Source organism: Thamnophis sirtalis, unplaced genomic scaffold (genome assembly GCF_051295495.1).
Source record: "Thamnophis sirtalis isolate CommonGarterSnake01/CBP01778 unplaced genomic scaffold, rThaSir2_p1.2 scaffold_8, whole genome shotgun sequence".
Lineage (NCBI taxonomy): Eukaryota > Metazoa > Chordata > Lepidosauria > Squamata > Natricidae > Thamnophis > Thamnophis sirtalis.
Window position 1 is genome coordinate 25,907,597 of NW_028261388.1, and position 21,642 is coordinate 25,929,238.

The 21,642-nt window shown below is 34.7% G+C and overlaps 1 protein-coding gene across 6 annotated transcripts in view; it reads left to right on the top strand.

The window, feature by feature from the left end:
- Positions 1-17,922, top strand: part of NBEA (neurobeachin) — a 360,491-nt gene extending 342,569 nt beyond the window's left edge. For all 6 annotated transcript variants that reach the window (XM_087721296.1, XM_087721298.1, XM_087721299.1 and 3 more), the window contains 8 exons: positions 890-1,082; positions 3,413-3,484; positions 3,814-3,969; positions 5,202-5,372; positions 11,507-11,608; positions 14,453-14,649; positions 15,307-15,458; positions 16,148-17,922. In XM_087721296.1, the coding sequence (XP_087577422.1) occupies positions 890-1,082; positions 3,413-3,484; positions 3,814-3,969; positions 5,202-5,372; positions 11,507-11,608; positions 14,453-14,649; positions 15,307-15,458; positions 16,148-16,238 (1,134 nt within the window). In that variant the 3' untranslated portion in view covers positions 16,239-17,922. The remainder of the gene's footprint in view (positions 1-889; positions 1,083-3,412; positions 3,485-3,813; positions 3,970-5,201; positions 5,373-11,506; positions 11,609-14,452; positions 14,650-15,306; positions 15,459-16,147) is intronic.
- Positions 17,923-21,642: the final 3,720 nt, after the last annotated feature.

Consider the following 21,642-nt stretch of genomic DNA (forward strand, 5'->3'; position numbering starts at 1 on the left):
CAGGGCTTGACATTTAACCTATGAAGTCCTATTACTTCTCCCCATGTCTTCCAACATGTGCTTTAAAATCAGTTGGGATCTCCCAGCTTGTAATTCTACTAATAGATTTGGTTCTCAGTATTGTGGCCAGTAGTAAGATCTTTTCAGTTATGGTGTTTCCTTTTTTTTATGGTGTCTCCTTCTATAGGAAAGTCACTTGCCCTGTGCTGTCTTCTACTAGACAACTGCTGAAGACATGCCTGTTCACTCAAGCATATATAGCATGACAAGTGCTGCATGACTAGATTGATTTTTAGGTTACAGTACACTTCCTCATTCTGTTCCACATCACTAAAAATCACCAGGATAATATTAGAGGACAGGAATGCATTTTATTAAGGAGAGTGTATTCCATGGTTTTGCCATTTCCAGCTTACCTCAGTGTTTCGTCTTACTGTTAATGCTATTACATTTAGTTTTGCTATTGCCTTTTATATAGCTCCTAACTCAATTCCTCCAGTTTATGTTTCTTCAGCTTGTGTATTGTATAAGCCTAATGAATGACTAAACTACTGCTTCTGTTTGACATCTTTACTATATAAACAACTGTAAGCGTTTTAGTGAGATTTTCTATTTGTTAATGTTGGCCGTATCCATCACATGTCCTATAATGATAAACTAATGGACATTTGCCATGATTTTTCCATATTTGGCTTACTATAATTCACTAGTAACCAGTTCTCTAATTTTGCTGACTTGTATTTGTAGTGGTAGCTGTATAAATAACATTTTTCTCCTGGATGTGTAAGTACTTCCTGACTCTCTTAACCTTATTTTCCCTTCAGACCTTCTCACTAATTATGTTATTCTTTCTGTTTTCTTCTGTTCTCTTTTCCTTTCTACTCAACAGTGTTTCCTTCCACAGAGCCCACTTATGTTTAAAGATCAGATGCAGCAAGATGTTATAATGGTGCTCAAATTTCCATCAAATTCTCCTGTCACACACGTGGCAGCCAATACACTCCCACACCTTACAATTCCTGCAGTGGTAACTGTGACTTGCAGCCGGCTTTTTGCAGTGAATAGGTGGCACAATACAGTAGGTATGTGTTTCAAGACGGATTTTTGATGAGTTTGTATAGTTTAGGTCGGGCTTGTATTGAACCTTATTACCCAAATAAATGAAAATATTTATTTTCAAAGGAAGGTTTGTAAATAAATCAAGATGTTTAAAAATGTTTCCTATAACTTAATCCACCTCTGAAAGTATCATTGGAGAAATTAAATGCCACCTCAAAACACTCAAACACACAACCACATATATACAAACATAAACACACACCTAAATAATCTGTCTGGTATTCTTTTAAATGCTTGTTTATATCCTCCCAATTTAAGTATAAATTATTCTACTAGATTGCATGTGGATAACAATGCATTACTAGGGCCAAGCTAGTTATATGTTCACTACTTTTGCTTTTTTTAAAAGTCATTAAAGTGTACAGCAGAGGAGAGAGATTAGGTTTTTTTAAAAGATCAAGCGAGGTATGGATGAAAACAGCTGAATGTTAACTTTGTCGTATTGCTTTAGCCATTTTGCTTTCCTACCTGGTGCATTCCCTATGTGTGAACTATGGCAGGAGGAAGTCACTGGAATTTATTGGAGTGGTGGGAAGATTCAGCTGCAATCACTTCCTTTATATACACTCCTTCCTGATATCTAAGATACCTGTGATATCTATGACATGAACGATTGCAGGAACTGGGTATATCTAGTTTGATGAAAAGGAGGACTAGGGATGACATGATAGCAGTGTTCCATATCTCAGGGGCTGCCAGAAAGAAGAGGGAGTCAAGCTATTCTCCAAGCAGCTGAAGGCAGAACAAGAAGCAATGGATGAAAACTAATCAAGGAGAGAGGCAACTTAGAACTAAGGAGAAATTTTCTGACAGTTAGAACAATTAATCAGAGAAACAGCCTGCCTCCAGGAGTTGTGAACGCTCCAACACTGGAAGTTTTTAAAAAGAGATTGGCTAACCATTTGCCTGAAGTGGTGTAGCGTTTCCTGCCTAAGCAGGGGGTTAGACTAGAAGACCTGTAAGGTCCCTTTCAACTCTGTTATTCTGTTATTCTATACATTAGATATGCACACATTCTATTTAATGCATTAAAAATGTAGTAATAAATATGCCAGTCTCCATCTAATTTTATTCAGAAACAAATGAAAACATATAGGAAACAAACCATAATAAACAAATTTATAAAAGGATAGATTGAGAACCCAGATTTAGGAATAGAAAAATAGAACGTAGAGAAATTGTTAAAGAGACGTGCAGCAAAATGGGAAAGGAATCCAAACTTCTGTCAGGGTTCCAGATAGCATCCAAAAGTAAATCAGAGTTCAAGGCAACGGATTCCTCAAAATTCCAATTTATTAAGAGAGCCATATTGGCACATCTGGGAAAACCCGAATCTGAAAGCTTCCAGGTTTTCCCACCCAGTTGAAAGTTTAAGATCCTGCCCCCACATCCACAAGTCCATCACATAGTTCAATCTTCCACTGCCACACTGGCAGCTTCCACCCATACAGTTCCGGCCAGGTGCAGAGACAAAGAATGACCTTGGCTTTCTAGAAAGAATTTTGTTATGGCTACATATCACCCAATTCTGTATAATCCCCCCTCCCATTTTTCCACAATAGAAAATGCATAATAGAATAATAGAAAGTGTGGCAGACCTAAAGTCCACAATGAAAAGACGGCTTGCATGCCTGACAACTTCTACATCCGAAACAAATGCCCTCATATAGGTCTTATTTTGGGACCACAACATATCCCTTTGCTATCCTGTTGTAAATTTATATTAAACTGTAATTCTGACAAGTGAAAACACAAAGTTTATTACAAAAAGGTTCAAGTATCATGTCTTGAGCAAAGCGGCATTGATAGTAATATCAGCCCACTTTTCTTTAACCAGAACATGCCTGGGTAATAGAGCCCAGGGGTTGTTTTTCATTAGGTTGTGAAGACTTGCTCTTTTTTTGAGGTCTAGATTAATATAAAACTACATCCCACTCATATACAATATCAGAATCTTTTCCAGCATAATTATTCATTCATTTACTCATTCATTCATACATACATACATACATAGAGAGAGAGAGAGAGAGCAGAGTTTTTCAATAAAGTAAAAAATATACAAAACTAACAATTAGTAATTATCATTTTAATGTTCTCCCCATCTTCTTTGTCCCATTTAATTCCAAAATCAATTTGATAGTTTCTTCTTTCAGAAAAAGTCCATTCAGATTTCCAGTCTGACAAAAAAAAAAACACCTCCTTGTCATTTTGTAATGTGGAAAGCAAGAAAGAGGGAAATATTAGGAATCCCATAGTACATAGCCATTATTGACATTTCTTTTCTGTTCCTTAGGCCTCAGGGGAGCACCAGGGTATTCTCTAGATCAAGCTCATCACCTTCCTATTGAAATGGATCCATTGATTGGTATGTTATGTTAGATGGAAAATAATTAAGAAATAATTAGTTTAAACAATAGTGTACAATATTTTTATTAATTAGAAGAATTCAAAATAGAGAAAAATAGTTAGAGGTCACTAATTTTACACTATGAAATATACATTATGTTAGGGAGAAATGGCTTGCAAAGTAGTATGTATTAGAAAAGCTTTGGCTCTTATTTGAGACTTGACAGATTGAATTGAAGGTATAGTAGTGGGATGTGCCTGAATTAGCATGTTCACTCAACATGCAAAGTTTATTTTCATGATGTAAAGTTTCTGAAAGAATTTCCTTTTTTTTCTTGTTCTGCACAGCCAATAACTCTGGTGTGAATAAACGGCAGATCACAGACCTTGTGGATCAAAGCATTCAAATCAATGCTCATTGTTTCGTGGTCACAGCAGATAATCGCTACATTCTCATCTGTGGTTTCTGGGACAAGAGCTTTCGAGTTTATTCAACAGAAACAGGTGGAATTTTCACTTGGGATTTTATTCATTTTCCTATATCATTCACAGAATGTCAAAATAGAGAAATATTTTAAATTGAATATTTAAATATAGTAATTGATACGTATATAGTATAGTAAATATAGTAATATAGAAAATGATATTTTTTCATATCAGAGAAGGAATTAAAATAAGGATTAGTAACTGTTACAAACCCCAAAAGCTAATTTAAAAACAATGTTTGAAATCTGTTTCAAATTTTGGAGATTTTTGCTCTCAGCTATTTTAATCCAATCTAAGTATAAATTTGTAATCCCATTTTAGGCACCACAGATATTTTGCAATATCTTTTGAGAGAATACTCATTTAGGATGTTCTGGTGAGAGTGACGTTTAATGTTTCCCCCCTTTAGGATAGGGATAAATCTGTTAGTTACCAATAGCAGATTTTTTTACTACTTAAATCCCACCCCCTAAATTGTTTAAATTTTCAAGGGATTTTAAACTATTCAGAATTCAAGTGGCAGCAGCTGCAATGAGAATTCTCAGGCTTACAATCCAACAGCTGCCTTGGATGTGATGGTTTTGTGACAGGAAGAGATCAGGAGGGTAAAAATTGTAACTCCAATCATACAACAAATAGTTTGCATAGAGAAGGTCACAGGTTCTGTTCCTAGCATTTCCAGTGAAGAATGATCACTTGTGGGTGAAAGGCAGGATATCTGTTTGAGACTCTGGAGAGCCATTACCATTCAAGAGTGGACAGTTTTCTATGTTTCTCTGATGAACAACAAGTCAATGTTATATCACCTTGACACCTGGGAATACAGAAACCTCTTCAGCCTTTAGGATACAGAATGAGAACTTAGAGGGAACAGCTTTTTTTTTACATTTATACATGTTAAAGCTGCAGAGCGTTTAGTGCAAATTACCTGGCATCTATTGGCTGAAATGCCATATCATATGTCAAAAAGCAGTAATAACACATCTGCATGGAGATTAGATCCAATGAAAGGAAATGTTATGCTTTTGTCCAGTCTAATACTTGATACAGCCTGCATACAACATGCTCATACTGAATATCTTATTGTCTGCCGTCTGAAGACAATCACAATGCCTAGTTTCTAGTCCATTGCTGAAAATGTCTTTTATTTGTGCTTTGTTTTTAAATTTGTTTGGTAGCTTCAATTTGTATTCATCATGCACTGCAGCACAGGAAAAAAAGATCAGTCAAGCAACCTCTCTTTGTTGTAGGCAAACTAACACAGATCGTATTTGGCCATTGGGATGTAGTTACTTGTCTTGCCAGATCAGAGTCTTATATTGGTGGGGACTGCTACATTGTCTCTGGCTCTCGGGATGCTACTTTGCTGTTGTGGTATTGGAGTGGCCGACATCATATCATTGGTGACAATCCGAACAGCAGTAAGTTATTACCATTTATCTATTTATGTAATATTTCTTTTATATTTTCAATTCTGTACAGAATTGTATAGCCATCTTCTCCATCTTCTCCCTCATGGGTCCCTTTCCACTATTTTCTCCAGCAAAGCCTTTGGAAACACGTCATCATTTATGGGTTTCATAATTTACTGAAAAAAATGTTGTAGTTTTTTTTTAACCAGTTATAGAGAGAAATGTTGTTAGAATATCTATTTACTGGAGTTTATTTTATAAGGAAAATGAAAACCAGAGTATAGGCTAAGTTAAATCCAATTAGCTAACATCTTTAAAATGAATTTCTAGGAAGATGTGGATGATATTTTTTAGAAAAGGATTAGGTTCACAAAAGCTGTCATCTGGCGATGTAGATAAGATATTTTATATTACAGAACATAAGGAGATAAGGAACTCAAGAGAAAGATGTCAGGTTGTGGTAATTATGTGGGCTAGGTGTTTGACTTTCTAATGATCCTTTAAGCTGAAAGATAGTTAATTATCAATTTCAGCTTCAGTGCATCCAATTATCAAAAGAACTTCAGTTGTTTCAGAAAATTATATAGAGCAGAATCCCGTCTTTTATTTTTTTCATCAACACCACTAATAATACATCTGATATGCTACATTCATATGCATATACACATGCTTGCACTCACTTCAGCACTCTCTGGCGTTACTTATTAATAAAGTGACTAAGTAAGTTGAAAAGCATTAGTGATGTGGTCTTTACTAGTTCTCATACCTAAATATACATATATAAGTGCTTTTATATGTTCCTAACAACCTTCTAATATTGCCTCATACCATACACTGATCTACCTAGCATTCTATCTAATCTATTTTAATGCCTCCAAATGTATGGTAGAAAAAGGATTATTTTGAAAGTGATAGTTAGCAAATTAAAAATTCTGAATAAATCACTGCATCGGAAGGAAGCTAAAGTTACACATGCCTCCCAATCAGGATTTTCTGTTAGCTGCTACACTACTTAAAAATCTTTTAGAAGTTAAGCTGTATGGACCAGGGATGTCAAACTGGCAGTCCCTGGGCCAGATATGTCATGTGCAGGCCACCCCCACACCGGCTCCACAAAGGCAAAAATCGTCATGATACATCACATGACGCAATTGAGTTTGACACCGGTGCTCTAGACTAAGAAATGTGATGTTCACATTTTCACTAGGATTCCTGCATTAGTCTTTTCAGTTAGTATATAGACTGCAGCCTTTAGATTGTTCAAACAAAAAACATGTTCTGGGTTTATAGTTGGAGAAAATTGTTTAATTATTCTTTAACTTACTTTTTTTAAAACTTGAATAATTCTTGGTTTTGCATAGGTTTACATAGTTTGTTCTGTAACTCAACTTATAAAAACTGGCAACTTGCTTTTTCCCATTTGTACTCTATGTTAGGTTGCTTAAGTTCTTTTTTTTCTAATTAGACTGGGTGGAAAATCTGAGGGAGGGAGGGAGGGAGGGAAGGAAGGAAGGAAGGAAGGAAGGAAGGAAGGAAGGTTGTTTTTTCTGAAATGGATACAAATCCGGAAACTAATTCAGAAGTGATAAAAATTAATTTGTGCACCTTAATTGGAACCAGCTCACTGGGGGGGGGGGGGGGAGGAGGCAAATGGAGCCAGCAGCTAGTGTTAAGAGATGATTGAATTTTTTGTCATGTAGGTATAGTGGACTTGGCTGTTTATCCTCCTGAGTCTATCTCTGCAATATATTGCATTCAGCCTTTGACTGGTTTCTTTAAAACAATCAATGCTATTCCTGTCGTGTCCCCCGGGCCTGAAATTTCATTGATCTTGGGACTTGACATTTCTCATTATATAGCAGCAAGTTGCCAGAGGTGTGAGTTGCTTTTCCTGGCCATGTTTGCATTGAGCACTGAACGAACACATTGTGTCAACTAGCCCAAACCTCAGTTTGTGGACCAATTATAGTAAATAGCCCTTAAAGGCACTAAAGTACATTTTGTCTCACTTGACACATTTTACATATACTTAAAGAGAAGGTTCAGTATCCATTACATGAATGTGATAAACTGTCTGTACGCTAAAACATACTAAATGTCTCTATAAAGAATTGCAGGGAGAAAGTATCACTTATTTTGTGGATAATACAAATGAAGGCATTTTTATTTATATGTATGTAAATATTGCAGATTCAAAAGACTTCCTAAATTAATTAGGAGGTAATTAGTTTTAAAACATTAATAGTACATGTACATATTATTTCTTTAAATGGTTAATTATAAAACCTTCTAGAGAAGAACTGGGTTTTGAATATGGGCTTTGAATATAAAATCCTTTAATATTAAAATTGTTTTGCTCCAAAAGAGATACTAATTGTTTAGATGTCAGTTTTTTTCAGTAAGCATGTATTTCCCAAAATCTAGAGCAGGAGTGTCAAACTAGCGGCCCGTGGGCTGGATGTGTCACATACAGGCCACTTCCACCCCAGCTCCATGAATGGGAAAAACTTCGTAAAGCGTCACATGACATCACGAGTTTGAGATCCATGACCTAAAGATATCTAATGGAAAAAAGATTGCAGTTATAGCTATTAACATCTCCATTTGTTATCAAGCTTATCAAGGTCAACTTTCACATAGATAATATCCACTTTATTTGATGTCTGCATCAGTTGTACTTCTTATTTCTACCTACAGATATAAATATTGGGTGCAATTTGACAAATTTGACTGTTGGTTATATGCAATCTCTCCTTGGAGCTTGTACAAAATATATGATTCTAATCTTCACCCAATAATATAGGGAAGAACAAGTGCTGTGCACATAGACATGTGAGCCTATAACTCTTAGTAAAGCACAGGGATTTAAGAAACATTATAAAGATGTTAAGGGATAACCAGAACCCAAGCAGGTATAAACTTAGTTGACACAGTAGTTTATAGCAGTAAAAGTCTTCATGCTTATAACCAGAAATAAAAAAGTATTCCCAACACTCCTTGGTAGATATTATTTCAAAAGAATCCTTCCAGGTTATATATGCTTCCTGGTTGACAAGAGCAACAGGATGTTGTCTTACAAGATAGACTTTAATAAAGATCCAGCTTGCATAAAATAGTATGAGCATGCTTGAGATAATATTGAGTTTTGTTTGCCCTTTGTGTATTTGTGAAGCCAAAAGAAAGAAGAAAAATGTAATAATTCTCAGTTAAAGTAGTGTGATCGTTTTGAGTGCATATGAAATTGTGAATTTATTATTTGTATGACATTCTCCAATGAATGGTGATAATGAAAGAATCAGAAATCCCTAAAGTCTTGGAGATGGGCAGTATAAGAATAGAAAAAAACAGATAAGAAATAAAGTGTGTAACAAGTTGCATAAAACCACAATTGGCGATGAGTGAATTATTTTGAAGGACAAAGGTACAAACAAGATGACAGAATTCAGAAAAAGTTATTAGATTCAAGAATGATTGAGAATGTAGATGATTATGAAAAATTAATAGATTATGTCTTTTAAGATGCTTTGTCCACTATTTAGGATATAGTTGTCAATTTAAGTCTTGTTGGCAATGTGAAATCCATCAGTGCTCTTTTGTTGGCTTAGTATCTTTGAGAATAACATTTCTAGGAAGTAACTCTTTGGGATTTGATATTCAGGATATTTTATGGATGCTTATTTTGCAATATTATGCAATATCTTACTCTTCAACTAGGAAAACAATTCTCTCAAATATTAGATGCTTTGATCTCTTCCACTTTTCAAATGATTAACTATTAGCATAATTAATAATTATTAGTTATTGCACTTATGATAATGTATGACACTATCAAAAAAGGAAAAGAATAATGTTTATAATCCACATGAAATATTAATTTGTAAGGAAATGTGAAGCCATAGGACTAAATGGTTAGACAATTAATATTTACATAAGAACCTCTATACTACTAATTGCATATTATCTCTTTTTGAGAAACAAAAGCTACCCTATTATTTATTATTACTGAGATGGCACATTCCTGTACATTTTACAATTTTGCCCTAAAGCATTCAACTACACAAATGTAGAAGTACAGTGTTGGGAAAATTACTGTGAGTTCAAACTGACAGTGTTTTAATTCACGGGTCAAGCTTCAGCTGGATATCCTTTAGTATCTTAGCATTTAATGTTTCACGGCATCTATCAGTAGTGCCATTAGGGTGAGATAATTTTGTTAGATTTTGAATGATTGGTACAATCCCTAATGTTCCAATTTTTGGCCAAGAAATGTGGTATGTGAATCCATTTAGCAGGTTTGCTGAAATAATATAATGCTGATTGAACTGTTATTTTCTTTCATTTGTTGCAAAGAGTGAAGAGTTATTTACTGTTACCACCAAGCCTTAGCTGATTCTAACTATATTACAGTTAGGACATGCCTAAAGATCTGCTTTCAGGGACCATACCAAATAAACAACATTAATTATAGTTTAACCTGCAGTTGAGAGTATTAAGCTTGATACTTCAGAATTATGTGTAATGTGGATAATAGTTCCTTTCCCCCTTCTTAGCTTTCTTGTCAACTCTCATGAAAAACTCTTGAGGTTTTTCCAGAGCTAAGTCAAGTAATTCACACTTGAGAATAGCAATTTCAAAATGAGAATATTGTAAAATAAGTTCATGCCCTCTGCCAGCTATAGTTTAGCATCCTCCAGAAATTTAGCCAAACCCCTTCACCTCCTGATACATATCCTTTAGAGCACATTGTGCTGGAAAAGTTGCCGACTTTTAATCTAATGTTTCATTCTGTGTAGAATGTAACATGTTTTTAAAACTGCTGTCATATATTGCAACAGGCACTTATAAAAGGATACAAAAACCATTTAGACAATTAAATAATTTGTTTATATAGTTTGTATTTGATACCTTCGCCTCCTACATTCCTTCAGTACAGGCAAATTTGCAAAATATTAAGTATAAATAAATAACCTATTGATATCTAAACATCCCACCCAGAAGCATAGAAAGATATATCACCGAGTTCTTCCCAGCTCTTTCTCTGTTTACTTTTCATAATATAATGCACCTGTTACTGATATAAACATCTTTCAAGGCAGAGAAATTACCTCTAATATTATTCAGCTTTTCTATTTTAATCCAAACATGTATATCCCAAATTTTATAAGTAGACTGTCCTCCCCAACCAGATGTCTCCCAGATGCGTTGCCATGATGGCTAGCTATTTCCTAGCCAGCATATGCACTGAAATCTAAATAATTGGGGTTGTTCAGCACTTAATTCAAAAAAGGTATTTCAGAATGTAAATATATCACCTGTCTGTGGAAAGCAACAGTACAAATCCAAGAAAAAATAGCAATAGCAATAGCAGTAGACTTATATACCGCTTCATAGGCCTTCAGGCCTCTCTAAGTGGTTTACAGAGAGTCAGCATATTGCCCCCAACAATCTGGGTCCTCATTTTACCCACCTCGGAAGGATGGAAGGCTGAGTCAACCCTGAGCCGGTGAGATTTGAACCGCTGACCTGCTGATCTAGCAGTAGCCTGCAGTGCTGCATTTAACCACTGCGCCACCTTGGCTCTACAACTGCTTCCAAGAGAAATAGTATATTTTTACACTGAAGCTTCCAAGAGAAATAGCATATTTTTACACTGAAGCTCTGTTTCTTGTTTTATTTATTTTTATTTTTATTTATTTATTTTTATGCTCCCCCTTTCCCCTGTAAGGTGAATCTGGACAGTTTTAAATTGTTATACCATCTTAACTTTTGTTAACCACTCAGAGTATTTTATAAGTGGGAAGACTCATAAAAGTTGAAATTATAAATATCAAATCCAAAGCATTACGCAGCCTAATTAAAATGTTTTGTTCAAATGTAAACAAAAGCAAGGATTATATTCTAAACCCAATCAAATCATATAAATATACATGCAATTATTATGACTAATATAGACATAATATCTATATCAGTGTATCATGAAGGAATATGATGTATGAATCAAGAAATCCCTAATACTACTGTGATACCATTTTATTAGAGATATTCTAAACCAGATGGCCCCCAAAATAATAGTAGAAATGCTCCCAAATTGAAATTCAAGCTGGCTTAATATATATTTATGGTTCATTTTTTCCCCTTTTTAGGTGACTATCCTGCTCCCAGAGCTGTTCTAACTGGTCATGATCATGAAGTTGTCTGCGTATCAGTATGTGCTGAGCTGGGACTTGTCATAAGTGGTGCTAAAGGTCAGTTGCTAAAGATTAATTTTAGTTTAAAACTTCATGCCTCAAAATAATTATTTCCACCAATAACCTATAAACAGAAAGTCCTCATTTAGCACCTGCAGTCGGAACCAGTAACTTGGTGGTTAAGCTAAATAGGAAAAAAACCATAAGACTGAAACTGTGTTTATGATTTTACTTCAGCTTTCTCTTGCTTTACAACATTAGGATACAATCTCAAATAGCCAGCTGAGCCCAAACAGCAAAGTGTGTGTGTGCGTATGTGTGTGTGTCAAAACGTGATTCATGAGGAAGCAGGTAAAAAGGCAAATATTATAGCCTTTTTCCCCTACTCCCCTGCTCTTTGAAATACTCACCCTTGCTCTGGAATAATAAGACAGGAATTGATACCTGAATGTACATTGATTGGAGAGTAAGGGACTATAAGAGAGTAAGCAGGCACACTAAGGGGAATATGCATTATTAGAAAGGAATGTGCTTGTGACAGCTGTTTGCTTAGTCCATCGCAGCATGCCATAAGCCACTTAATAGACAAACAAAAACCTTTAGTATGAAATTGATTGTCAATTTCAGGCAGCAACCACAAGCTAGGAGGAAGCTTATAATCAACTAATTAAATCCACAGCTAAGTTGTTAACTTGTGGTTAACACTTTTTAGGGACACCACTGTGGAGAAAAGCAGCTCAGTAAGAGATAGCTTTAGCAATCCCTCTGCTCTCTGAGTAGGGAATGGAGAAATGGGTGAGGCACAGGACAACACATAATAACTGACTGTAATGGCAAACACATGGTGACAGAAAGGCACTGTAAAGATTGTAAACATTAGTCTCAGTTACTTTTTCATCACAACATAACTGAAAAATTGCTGTGAGGCAGTTGCTGAATGAGGACTACTTTTAGCTGCAGGAGCTTAAATCAAGAAATGGAGTAAGTAGCCACCAGGATGCCTCTGGTAAAAGAACCATCATAAACATTGTTACCAACATTCAGACCTATAAATAATTAATACTGCCAAATGTGTTGGGTGGAACAGAATCCATTGGTTTGAAATTATTTTTTAAAACGTGAAGTTTCCCAAATATACTGCCTACATTCAATATTACAGATTTCAATCTTTCTAACACATACAGTAACTTTCCTGCCACAAGTTCTACACTTCCAGCCTACCTTCTCAAACTCTTCCTTTGTGACCACTTCATTGTTTATATGTGTCGTCCTCCATTTTCAGTAGTTGGGCTGGCTTCTTTTTTTGACTGCCATTTTTATCCTTACTAGAACTGTTTGCTATCATGCTTTTAATATTCCTATCATTAGAAATTCCCATTCCTCTTGAGCCTTTTCCCTGTGGCTTATTCTGCAGCTCTGAGATTATTAAACTCATTTTTTTTAGAAATCAAAATGCATGCTGGTCAGTTTCCTCTAACATTTCCCTTACTTCCACTTCCTGAAATCTTCTCTTTGATAAGAGTGACTTCAGGAATTTAATTCCTATGGATGCCAATGGTTCTATTGAATCTAGATTGAACAAAAAAGGTCCTGAAAGAAATATAGAAATTAAAGATCTTTGACCTCTTGGAGATAATGTTAGACATTTAGAGACCCTTTTCATGGCCATATAGATGTAACTGTGCTTCAAAGAAGCTCTGTTTAATTTTTTTCTCCCACTTCTTTGACATGATAGATGCAGTACATGAAGTACATTGTCTTCTCATCTCTATCATGGCTTATATTGTCTTTATTTTTTGACTTTTTAAATTTATTGATGTCATCAGGATCAACTGTTCAAATTCTACAACAATTAAAATGAATTCACAATAACATCTAAAAATAGTAAATAACCTATGCAACATTGCAATAAAAGAAGTGCCCCCAAACAACCCGGTTTCCAGCATGGATTGCAGTTAAGTCTCAAAGTTTCCCTTAAAAAGCTCTGTCTTGACAGGAAGATATTGAAACTAGATGTGCCAGCCCTACGAGGCAGCCCGGATTTGAACACGGAAGTTACAAACACTAATCAACTTTTGTTATAAGGTTGCAATAAAAGACTCTTGCAAGTCTGAATCTACCTCACCATTCCCTGCCTTTATCCTAAAGAGAACTAAAGAGGGTCAAGCCTTAGCCACTTTCTCAAATTCCATTTCTGCTTTTCACTCACATTTCTCTTATCTTAGGATTCCCTCGGCTACAACTATTCTTCCTCCTCCTCAATGTTATTTTCACAGCCCATTAATCCATTTCTCGATAGATTGAACTGAAGCAACATTATTCACTTATAATGGAACTGAGGGCTAAAATAAGTGTTAGAGCAAAAGGAAAGACCTCTTCTTTCTAAATCCAACTAGTTCACCTTCATCTAAGCAAGAGTTATTTAGATAAAGTGTCTCTGCTGGCCTTTCAGCCAATTATAACTTACTTTTCATTTCACTCAGCTGGAAGAATTAGCCATGATAATTCTAAATTATATGGTTATAGAAGCCAACTATTACCTCAATGGAACAGAAATCCACCACCAGTTTTATTCCATACCTGACCTGCCCCTGTTCTGGCCTCCTGCTGCTAATACCTCTACTAAGAATAGATATAAGCCTTTAAAGATTTCCTTAGGTATAGCAGGTGCCATGGAGATCAGATGTACTCTCCTTGATAGTGGAGTTTTTCTACATTAGTAGAGAGATATTCTATCCCATCCTAATCCTTTCTTAATTCATGTTGAAATCATTAGGATTTAAATAATAAGAAACCTTTCTCAGAAATCATAGTAGTATTTTTAATCCATTGTTAATCATTGACCGAAACTGTATGAATTTCCATTTCTGTAATATGCTGTTATTAATTTGTAATATACAGAAGGACCTTGTCTTGTACACACAATTACTGGAGATTTGCTGAGAGCACTAGAAGGAACAGAAAATTGTTTGTATCCACGCCTAATATCTGTGTCTAGTGAAGGCCACTGTATCATCTATTATGAACGAGGAAGATTCAGCAATTTCAGCATTAATGGAAAACTTTTGGCCCAGATGGAAATTAATGATTCAACCAGGGTAATTTTTATTTTATATTCTAATAGAAGGCATTAACATTAGTTCACTGTCACCTGGAAAAAGTTACATCTATAGAAAAAACTTTTCAGCTCCAACTAAGTCAAACTTATTCTTAAAAACTATACCAAGACATTGCTTAATACACAGTGTTTCCTGGATATCTGTTCTTTAGTCATCTGACCATGCTTAAAACTTAAGTAGTTTGACCTCTGTTGTCCTTCAATTTTGGAAACTCAGAGGCATCAATGTGGGGGGTGGGAGTTGGGGGTTGCAAATAATGAAACTCATGCCAGCAAAATGCAAGTGATGACCCTTTTATATGCGTATCATAATGTTAACACACTGACTTCTGTGAAAACGTCTTAGCTATGTCATGAATATTGGCCCCTAAGGAACCAAATCTACCAGCAGCAACAACAGCTCAAGGAGATTAAATGAATACATAACTCGAGCTGTTCATAGTGATGTTTACCATTGCAAAGGCTGAATTGATTTGTGTACATTTTAAGGCAAGCCTTCTTCACTTTTGCTTATAATAATAAAAAACAATTTATTGCTCAGCATTCTGCACTTAAGGTTAGACTTTAGGACTATAGGTAAAATGTGTTAAATAATGAAGATCCATTATGGTTGCTTCTGTTTTTGGTTTTCCTGTAGGCTATCCTTCTGAGCAGTGATGGGCAGAATCTAGTTACAGGTGGTGATAATGGAGTAGTAGAAGTATGGCAAGCTTGTGACTTCAAACAACTCTACATTTATCCTGGCTGTGATGCTGGCATTAGGGCAATGGACTTATCCCATGATCAGAGGTAAGCTGAATCCTAAAAAAATAGCAATAAGAGGTGATATGCATTTAATATTTTCCTTAGCAATCCTTCTCTTAGTTAAATACATAGCACAACTGGATCATTTAAGTTTTAAAACATGAGTCAGTAACATTTCCCAATCCAAAGCACGTGTACCCACAAAAAGGTCATTTCAAAAATTTAGATAACATCTTCTAAATTTAAATATTCTTGTGAAAAATCTCATGAGATGTTATGAATTTATAAATTTTTATATTTTAAAGAAGTATGCTATTTTAGGAGAGGTAATTTTGAGTGGGACAGTATGCACCACTCAATTAACCATTGAGTTCAATAAAATGGAAAGTCCACATTGGGGAGAAAACACAATTTTTTGTAGGTATTTATATTCATTTTGTTGATTCTTTTTACTTTTAACCCAGTCAATCTGTATGTACTTTACACTTCTTTAGAAGAGCACTACTGGAGAAGTAGAAGCAGCCATTTTCCAAAGAACGCTCCATATTTTACTCATTTGTTATCTCACAAAGTAATATGGACTAACATCATAGACTCTTAAGTTCCTTAGCAGACTTTTCCATTTTGCCTAGTATTTTCGAATGACTACTGATCTTCAAACTAGCTAACCGTAGTTTATTATGAACAATAAATATCTCAGATATTTACAGACCCGATCTCTGTTTCTGTTTCAGGACTCTAATTACCGGCATGGCGTCTGGTAGCATTGTAGCTTTTAATATAGATTTTAATCGTTGGCATTATGAGCATCAGAATAGATATTAAACCAGAGTGAAGAACTGAAAGCAAAGATTACATTGAGAGCACAAGTGCTACTGAAAGGTATCTCTGGTGGAAAAAGAAATCTGCATTGACCTCCGTTGTACATTCCATTACACCCAGCAATAGCTGTACATTGTAGTCAGCAACCATTTTATTTTGTGTGTTTTTTCACAACTGAACACCAGCTGCTGCAGAAGCGAGCTTGTATCATGTAAATTATAATGACTTAATAGATGTTTTGGTAATTATTTCATATACTTTTGTTTACTGAGAAAAGGTAGAAGAACACATCACAAGAGACTTTTGAATATTCTGAGGAACTTGTGTCTGGCTATTATATGGTTTGGGCCATGACCCTAGCATCCATTTCCCATTTCCTAGCCTCTTTTCAAGCTGATCAATTAAAAGGAAAAAAAACCCTACGTTTGATACTTTGTACATCAGATGCACATCTTAACTTTAAAGGGATACTTTTGTAAAAGTAAAGCCTTGTATAAAAAACAAAATCTGTTTCTTAATTTTATTGTGGAGTTACAACTTGCATGTACTTTAAGCCTGATGTCTTGAAACCACATCCACAAGTTGAACTGAAAGCTGTCCAAGGCCCAGCTTGTATTTAAAGACTGAAATAGGTGCAAGCTGCAATGGAGCCATTGCCACTGAAACATGGTCTTCATGTTTCAGTCTAAAGCCACCCCTTCTAAATGAAGTTTTGCTCATTACATGAAGCATTTGGATATGAAGCCATTGTCGCCATAGTTATGCATTAAAAATAATTTTCCCTTAAAAATTAATAATGTGATAAACAGACAGGAGCATGGTTAAGGTGCTCTGCTACAGCGCTTTATGATTCCCACCAAAGCAAGTTGCTAGACTTCTAGATTCATCACATTTGGCATACTATGCATTGCAGGGAGAGAGCAACTAAGATTTTCTCTTAAATTCCTTGGAAATAAAGCTTGGTTAAAAGCAAACTTAGCTTCATTGGGGTTATTCTTTTGAATATTTTTAAAACTCATATGTTTAACACTCATTTTACATTGAAGGCACTCATATTTGACAGTACTGTAATAATGACTATCAGAATAATTTTCTGCACATTCTCCAAATCATGTAACATACCCAGGGGTATATACACTTTACTTCATGTTTCTTCTTTGTATATTTGGTGACTGTATTGTCATAGATGTACATATTGTGTCGGTAGGGCTATGAGGCATGTAACAGGAATGTAATTTTCTCAAACTTTACACTCACTCACAGTCATTTATTTAAAAAAAAACCAAGATAATGGATTCTTTGTACTGGCACTTTGGCACCAGAAACATATTATTTATTGACGTGGTTCTTATTTGTTACTCACCTTGTATTAGTAAGTTTTAGCACTAAATACCTTCTTCATTGTTGTTTGTATTAATAAGATTCTGAAATCATGGGGAATCAATGTAATGATTAAGTTATTCATCATTGTTCTGTAAGCAATATCTTGAGTTTGTAGCTTAGAACTGGGAGAATACTGAACCATCTGGAAGATAAGTTCATTTCATCTCAAGATCATGGTGAAATATTTTGGCTATATAAATTCCTTAAGCTATTGTAACCATGTTTTATTGCAAAAATGTAAAATATGCCAGATGTGCGTGAGTTGGAAATCAAAAAAAGAAAAATAAAATATGCAAAGAATTCATGAATTGGTTCTTATTTTTTCAAACCTTGACTCAAATGTTTTTTTAATTAAAAAATACATTTAATAATGGTTTATAAATATTAAAAAGACTTAATTTACCATTGCAGTGCCTACTTATCCATATATTGATTGGTATACATGCACAACATGTCACAATCTTTTATGCTTTATGCTACATTTTCATAATTAATGGTATAATGGTAATTCTGGACAACATCAGGGTAGGGAAAGCTCCTTTTGCATTTCTGTTTTTAAAAAAAAATCAGAGACAAATTGCCACTGCTAATCAGGGATTGAAATGGATGATTTACAACAATGTAAATAATCTGACCTAGATACAGGTTTTCTATGAAACTAACTTATAATTCAAACTCACACTTTTCATTTGGAAAGTATTTGGTGACAAGGCAATTTATTTTCAACAATTACTAAACATCAATATTTGTATATGAACAGGAATGTTAACATAGCGCTTTCATTCTTTTCACTAGTTCACAGTAAAATCTATTAATTATGCTTTGCGTATGGTAGTCTGAGGAGTGTATAGATAACGATGGATATCACATACCAGAACTTTTTCCCTTAAGATGCCTTAAAATTTACGCAATAGTGAAGAAGCTTATTGTATCATCACAATATTTCAATTTGTTGAAGGAACATGAATATTATCAAACTTTTAAACTTGGAAAACAGAACACCTACACAGCAGTTGACAATACAAGTTTACCTCAACTAATCTCCAAGACTAAGCAGGATCAGACTTCATTAGTATTAGATAAACTAAAGATTTGGGGGAAAATACCCAGAAATCATTGGCAAAGCATTACCACCCTAGTGCCAAGAAAACTCTACTTACAAGCACCTTTTCCCCCGATTCCCTCTTGCATTTTCTCCTCCAAGGTACAATACCTTCCATGCAAGAGAAGCAGGAAGACCTCCATCTTGTGGCAGACTGGTTTTAATTAGGCCTAGTATAGTAAAACACACATTATAGAAGCTTTACAACACATGATCTTACAATTGTAACATTGTACATATACTGTACATACTGTAAAATTACAAACTGTAAAAATTTTTTTAAAAAATAGCAAAAAAAATATAGTCAATCGTCTTAATTGAAATGTCAAACTCCTGCTTATATTTAGGAATGCATCACAGATTATTTCCTGTATCTTTACAGAGTGTCATTGACTAACCACAGGTTGGAGGCCACAATGCTAATCACTAAACCATACCATTGTTAGAGTGGTTATGATCAAATCAGTCACTGGTAAATTGAACACATCTACTCAGATTAAGTTGGGGAAAACAACGTTTTTAAAGGATAGGCAGTATTCAATATGGTTCAGTACATGCTGATATCAGGTAATCGCTGCCTGGAAAAATTCATGATATGAAATAGAACAATAATAGGCACATTATAAATTTAAAATGTTCTATTGATGTTCACAAAATTCATAACTTTTCTTAAATGGAAGACCCTGGCCAAATGGAATATGCATGGTCAGAAAATATATATTTACCACAAGAGAAATTGCTCCCTCATAGCACTTCTACCCCACATTTCATTGTTACTTTTTTTCTAAACAGATGAATATACTTTCAGACAAGTTCTTCTCTAAGAAAAGATCGAAGCATAGAAGAAGTTGAGGGGCTTTGCATTCCCCATCCTGCAACTCTCTCTTACTACTGTCAAAGCCAAATAATTTCCTTGCTTTGTTATTTTTAGTTTCCCTTGCTTCTGTTCTTTAGTATTTAGCAATTCCATCTTTCTGTAAGTATTACCTCTTGGTCATTTATCTCTTCAGAAATTATAACCATCTTCCATTTCCTGTCTGCATCTCTTTTAGTTCAGTCAGGTTTCCAATGCACCCCAATGGTTTCCTAAGAACTCTCTGTTGTCTGTCTTTTAACTGGATTGTATTTATATTTCCTGCCTCTAACTTTTCTGATATTCCCAACACACATACCTTCTATTTGTTTTGAATGGAGAATCTCTATCCATCAGTTCCTATTTAGTACTTATCTGATATATTTGAAATAGGATCTCTTGAAATCTAGTATGCATTTATGTCTATGTTCCAAATTCCCTTTCTGTAATAACTTGATCTAAACAAAATGACATGGTTGCTTCTTCCCAAGCTTTTTATCTCTTTAAACAGCTGTTCCCTATTGGATAGTATCAGAACAAGGAGAGATTATTCACTTCCTCTTTAATCCTGTAGTAAATGAAGCAAAACCATTATAGACTTTCTGGAAACTTTCAGTTTTAGTTCCTTACCCAAAAGATGGCTGAGCAATTAACCTATCTTTTTATTATGCTCCCTCCCCACCCACCACCCACCCCCCTCTGAAAATTCTGTAGTCAGGTTCCTGAAAGTGTTATCTGGAAATTTTGCTTGATTAGACAAGTTATAATATAATAATATAACTGTAAGAAATAAGAAAAAGAAAAGTATAAGCACTCTCTCTTGTCCTTACATCTGAAGAAGTGTACATTTCCTTTACATATAATGCCACTTCTCCACTTATCTTTGACCTATTCCTTTTCAATATGTTATAACCTTAAGTCTTTGCATTTCAAACATTTCATTCCACAAGGTTTCAGCAACTACATCAAGATAGATTTATCTTTCTAAATTAAGATGTATGGTTCTTCCTTTAAAAAAACATCCCATGCATTTCTGTAGATTTGACTGCAAATCTTGAGTCATAACTTACCGTAATCTCTTCCTATATTTACATGATTATATATTTGTATCCTTCACATCCTATGTATCACTGCCAGTCTAGTTTTTCAGCACTTGGTGTCACATTTTTGTGGTCTCTCTTCTCCCTCCACCACAGCATTCAATTTAAAGCCCACTGGATCAGGATTGCAAAGACCTTTTCAAATACACTTTCCCCAGTTCTTGTAATGTATGCTTGATCTCTTGTCAGTATTCCTCCACATCATGGCATCTAGTTGTTTACTTCCAATATTCTACTCTATGAAATTCAGTAAGAAGGAATAAAGAAAATTCCATCTAGCTTTTCAATGCTTCCATTCTTCTACCCAGGGCTTTGTAGTCCCTTGCTATGCCTTCAAGACTGTGTCTGGCCCCTCATCTGTTCTCAAATCTATATATCAATATCTATCTCTATAGAGATAGAGATAGATATAGATATATAGATATAGATATAAATATAAATATAGATAAAGAAATAGATAGAGGTAGAGATAGATAGAGATAGGAGTTATTCCTGCAGTAATTAGGTATTTTGGAATAGAGTTGAATCTTTCATTAAGTTAAAAAAAAGCTACACTATGAGTGGCCTTTAACTAGATTTATGATACATGTAGGAAATGTTTGGTTGTTTTGAAAATAATCCTAGTTTGCCTACATATATTGTGTAAAAATGATGTGTACATTTTCAGTATGCAGACTTTCATGGAACGAGGATTTTATGGATTGGTTGTCTAGAATTAACAGACAAATCATTTCATAAATATCATATGTGTTGTTAGGAACACAACTAACAGTGAAACTTTGGTGAGAGCTGATTAGAATGTTTGAGACCTTGGTTCATTGCTTCAAACACTAATTAGGGTTGATCAATGAACATTGTATTTATTTTAATTTATTTCACAAATGCATTTTTTTCTCAGTATATTATGACAGATTTAAATTTCTACAGCACTTAATTGGGCTGCCAAGAGAGAATAATCTGAAATCATAC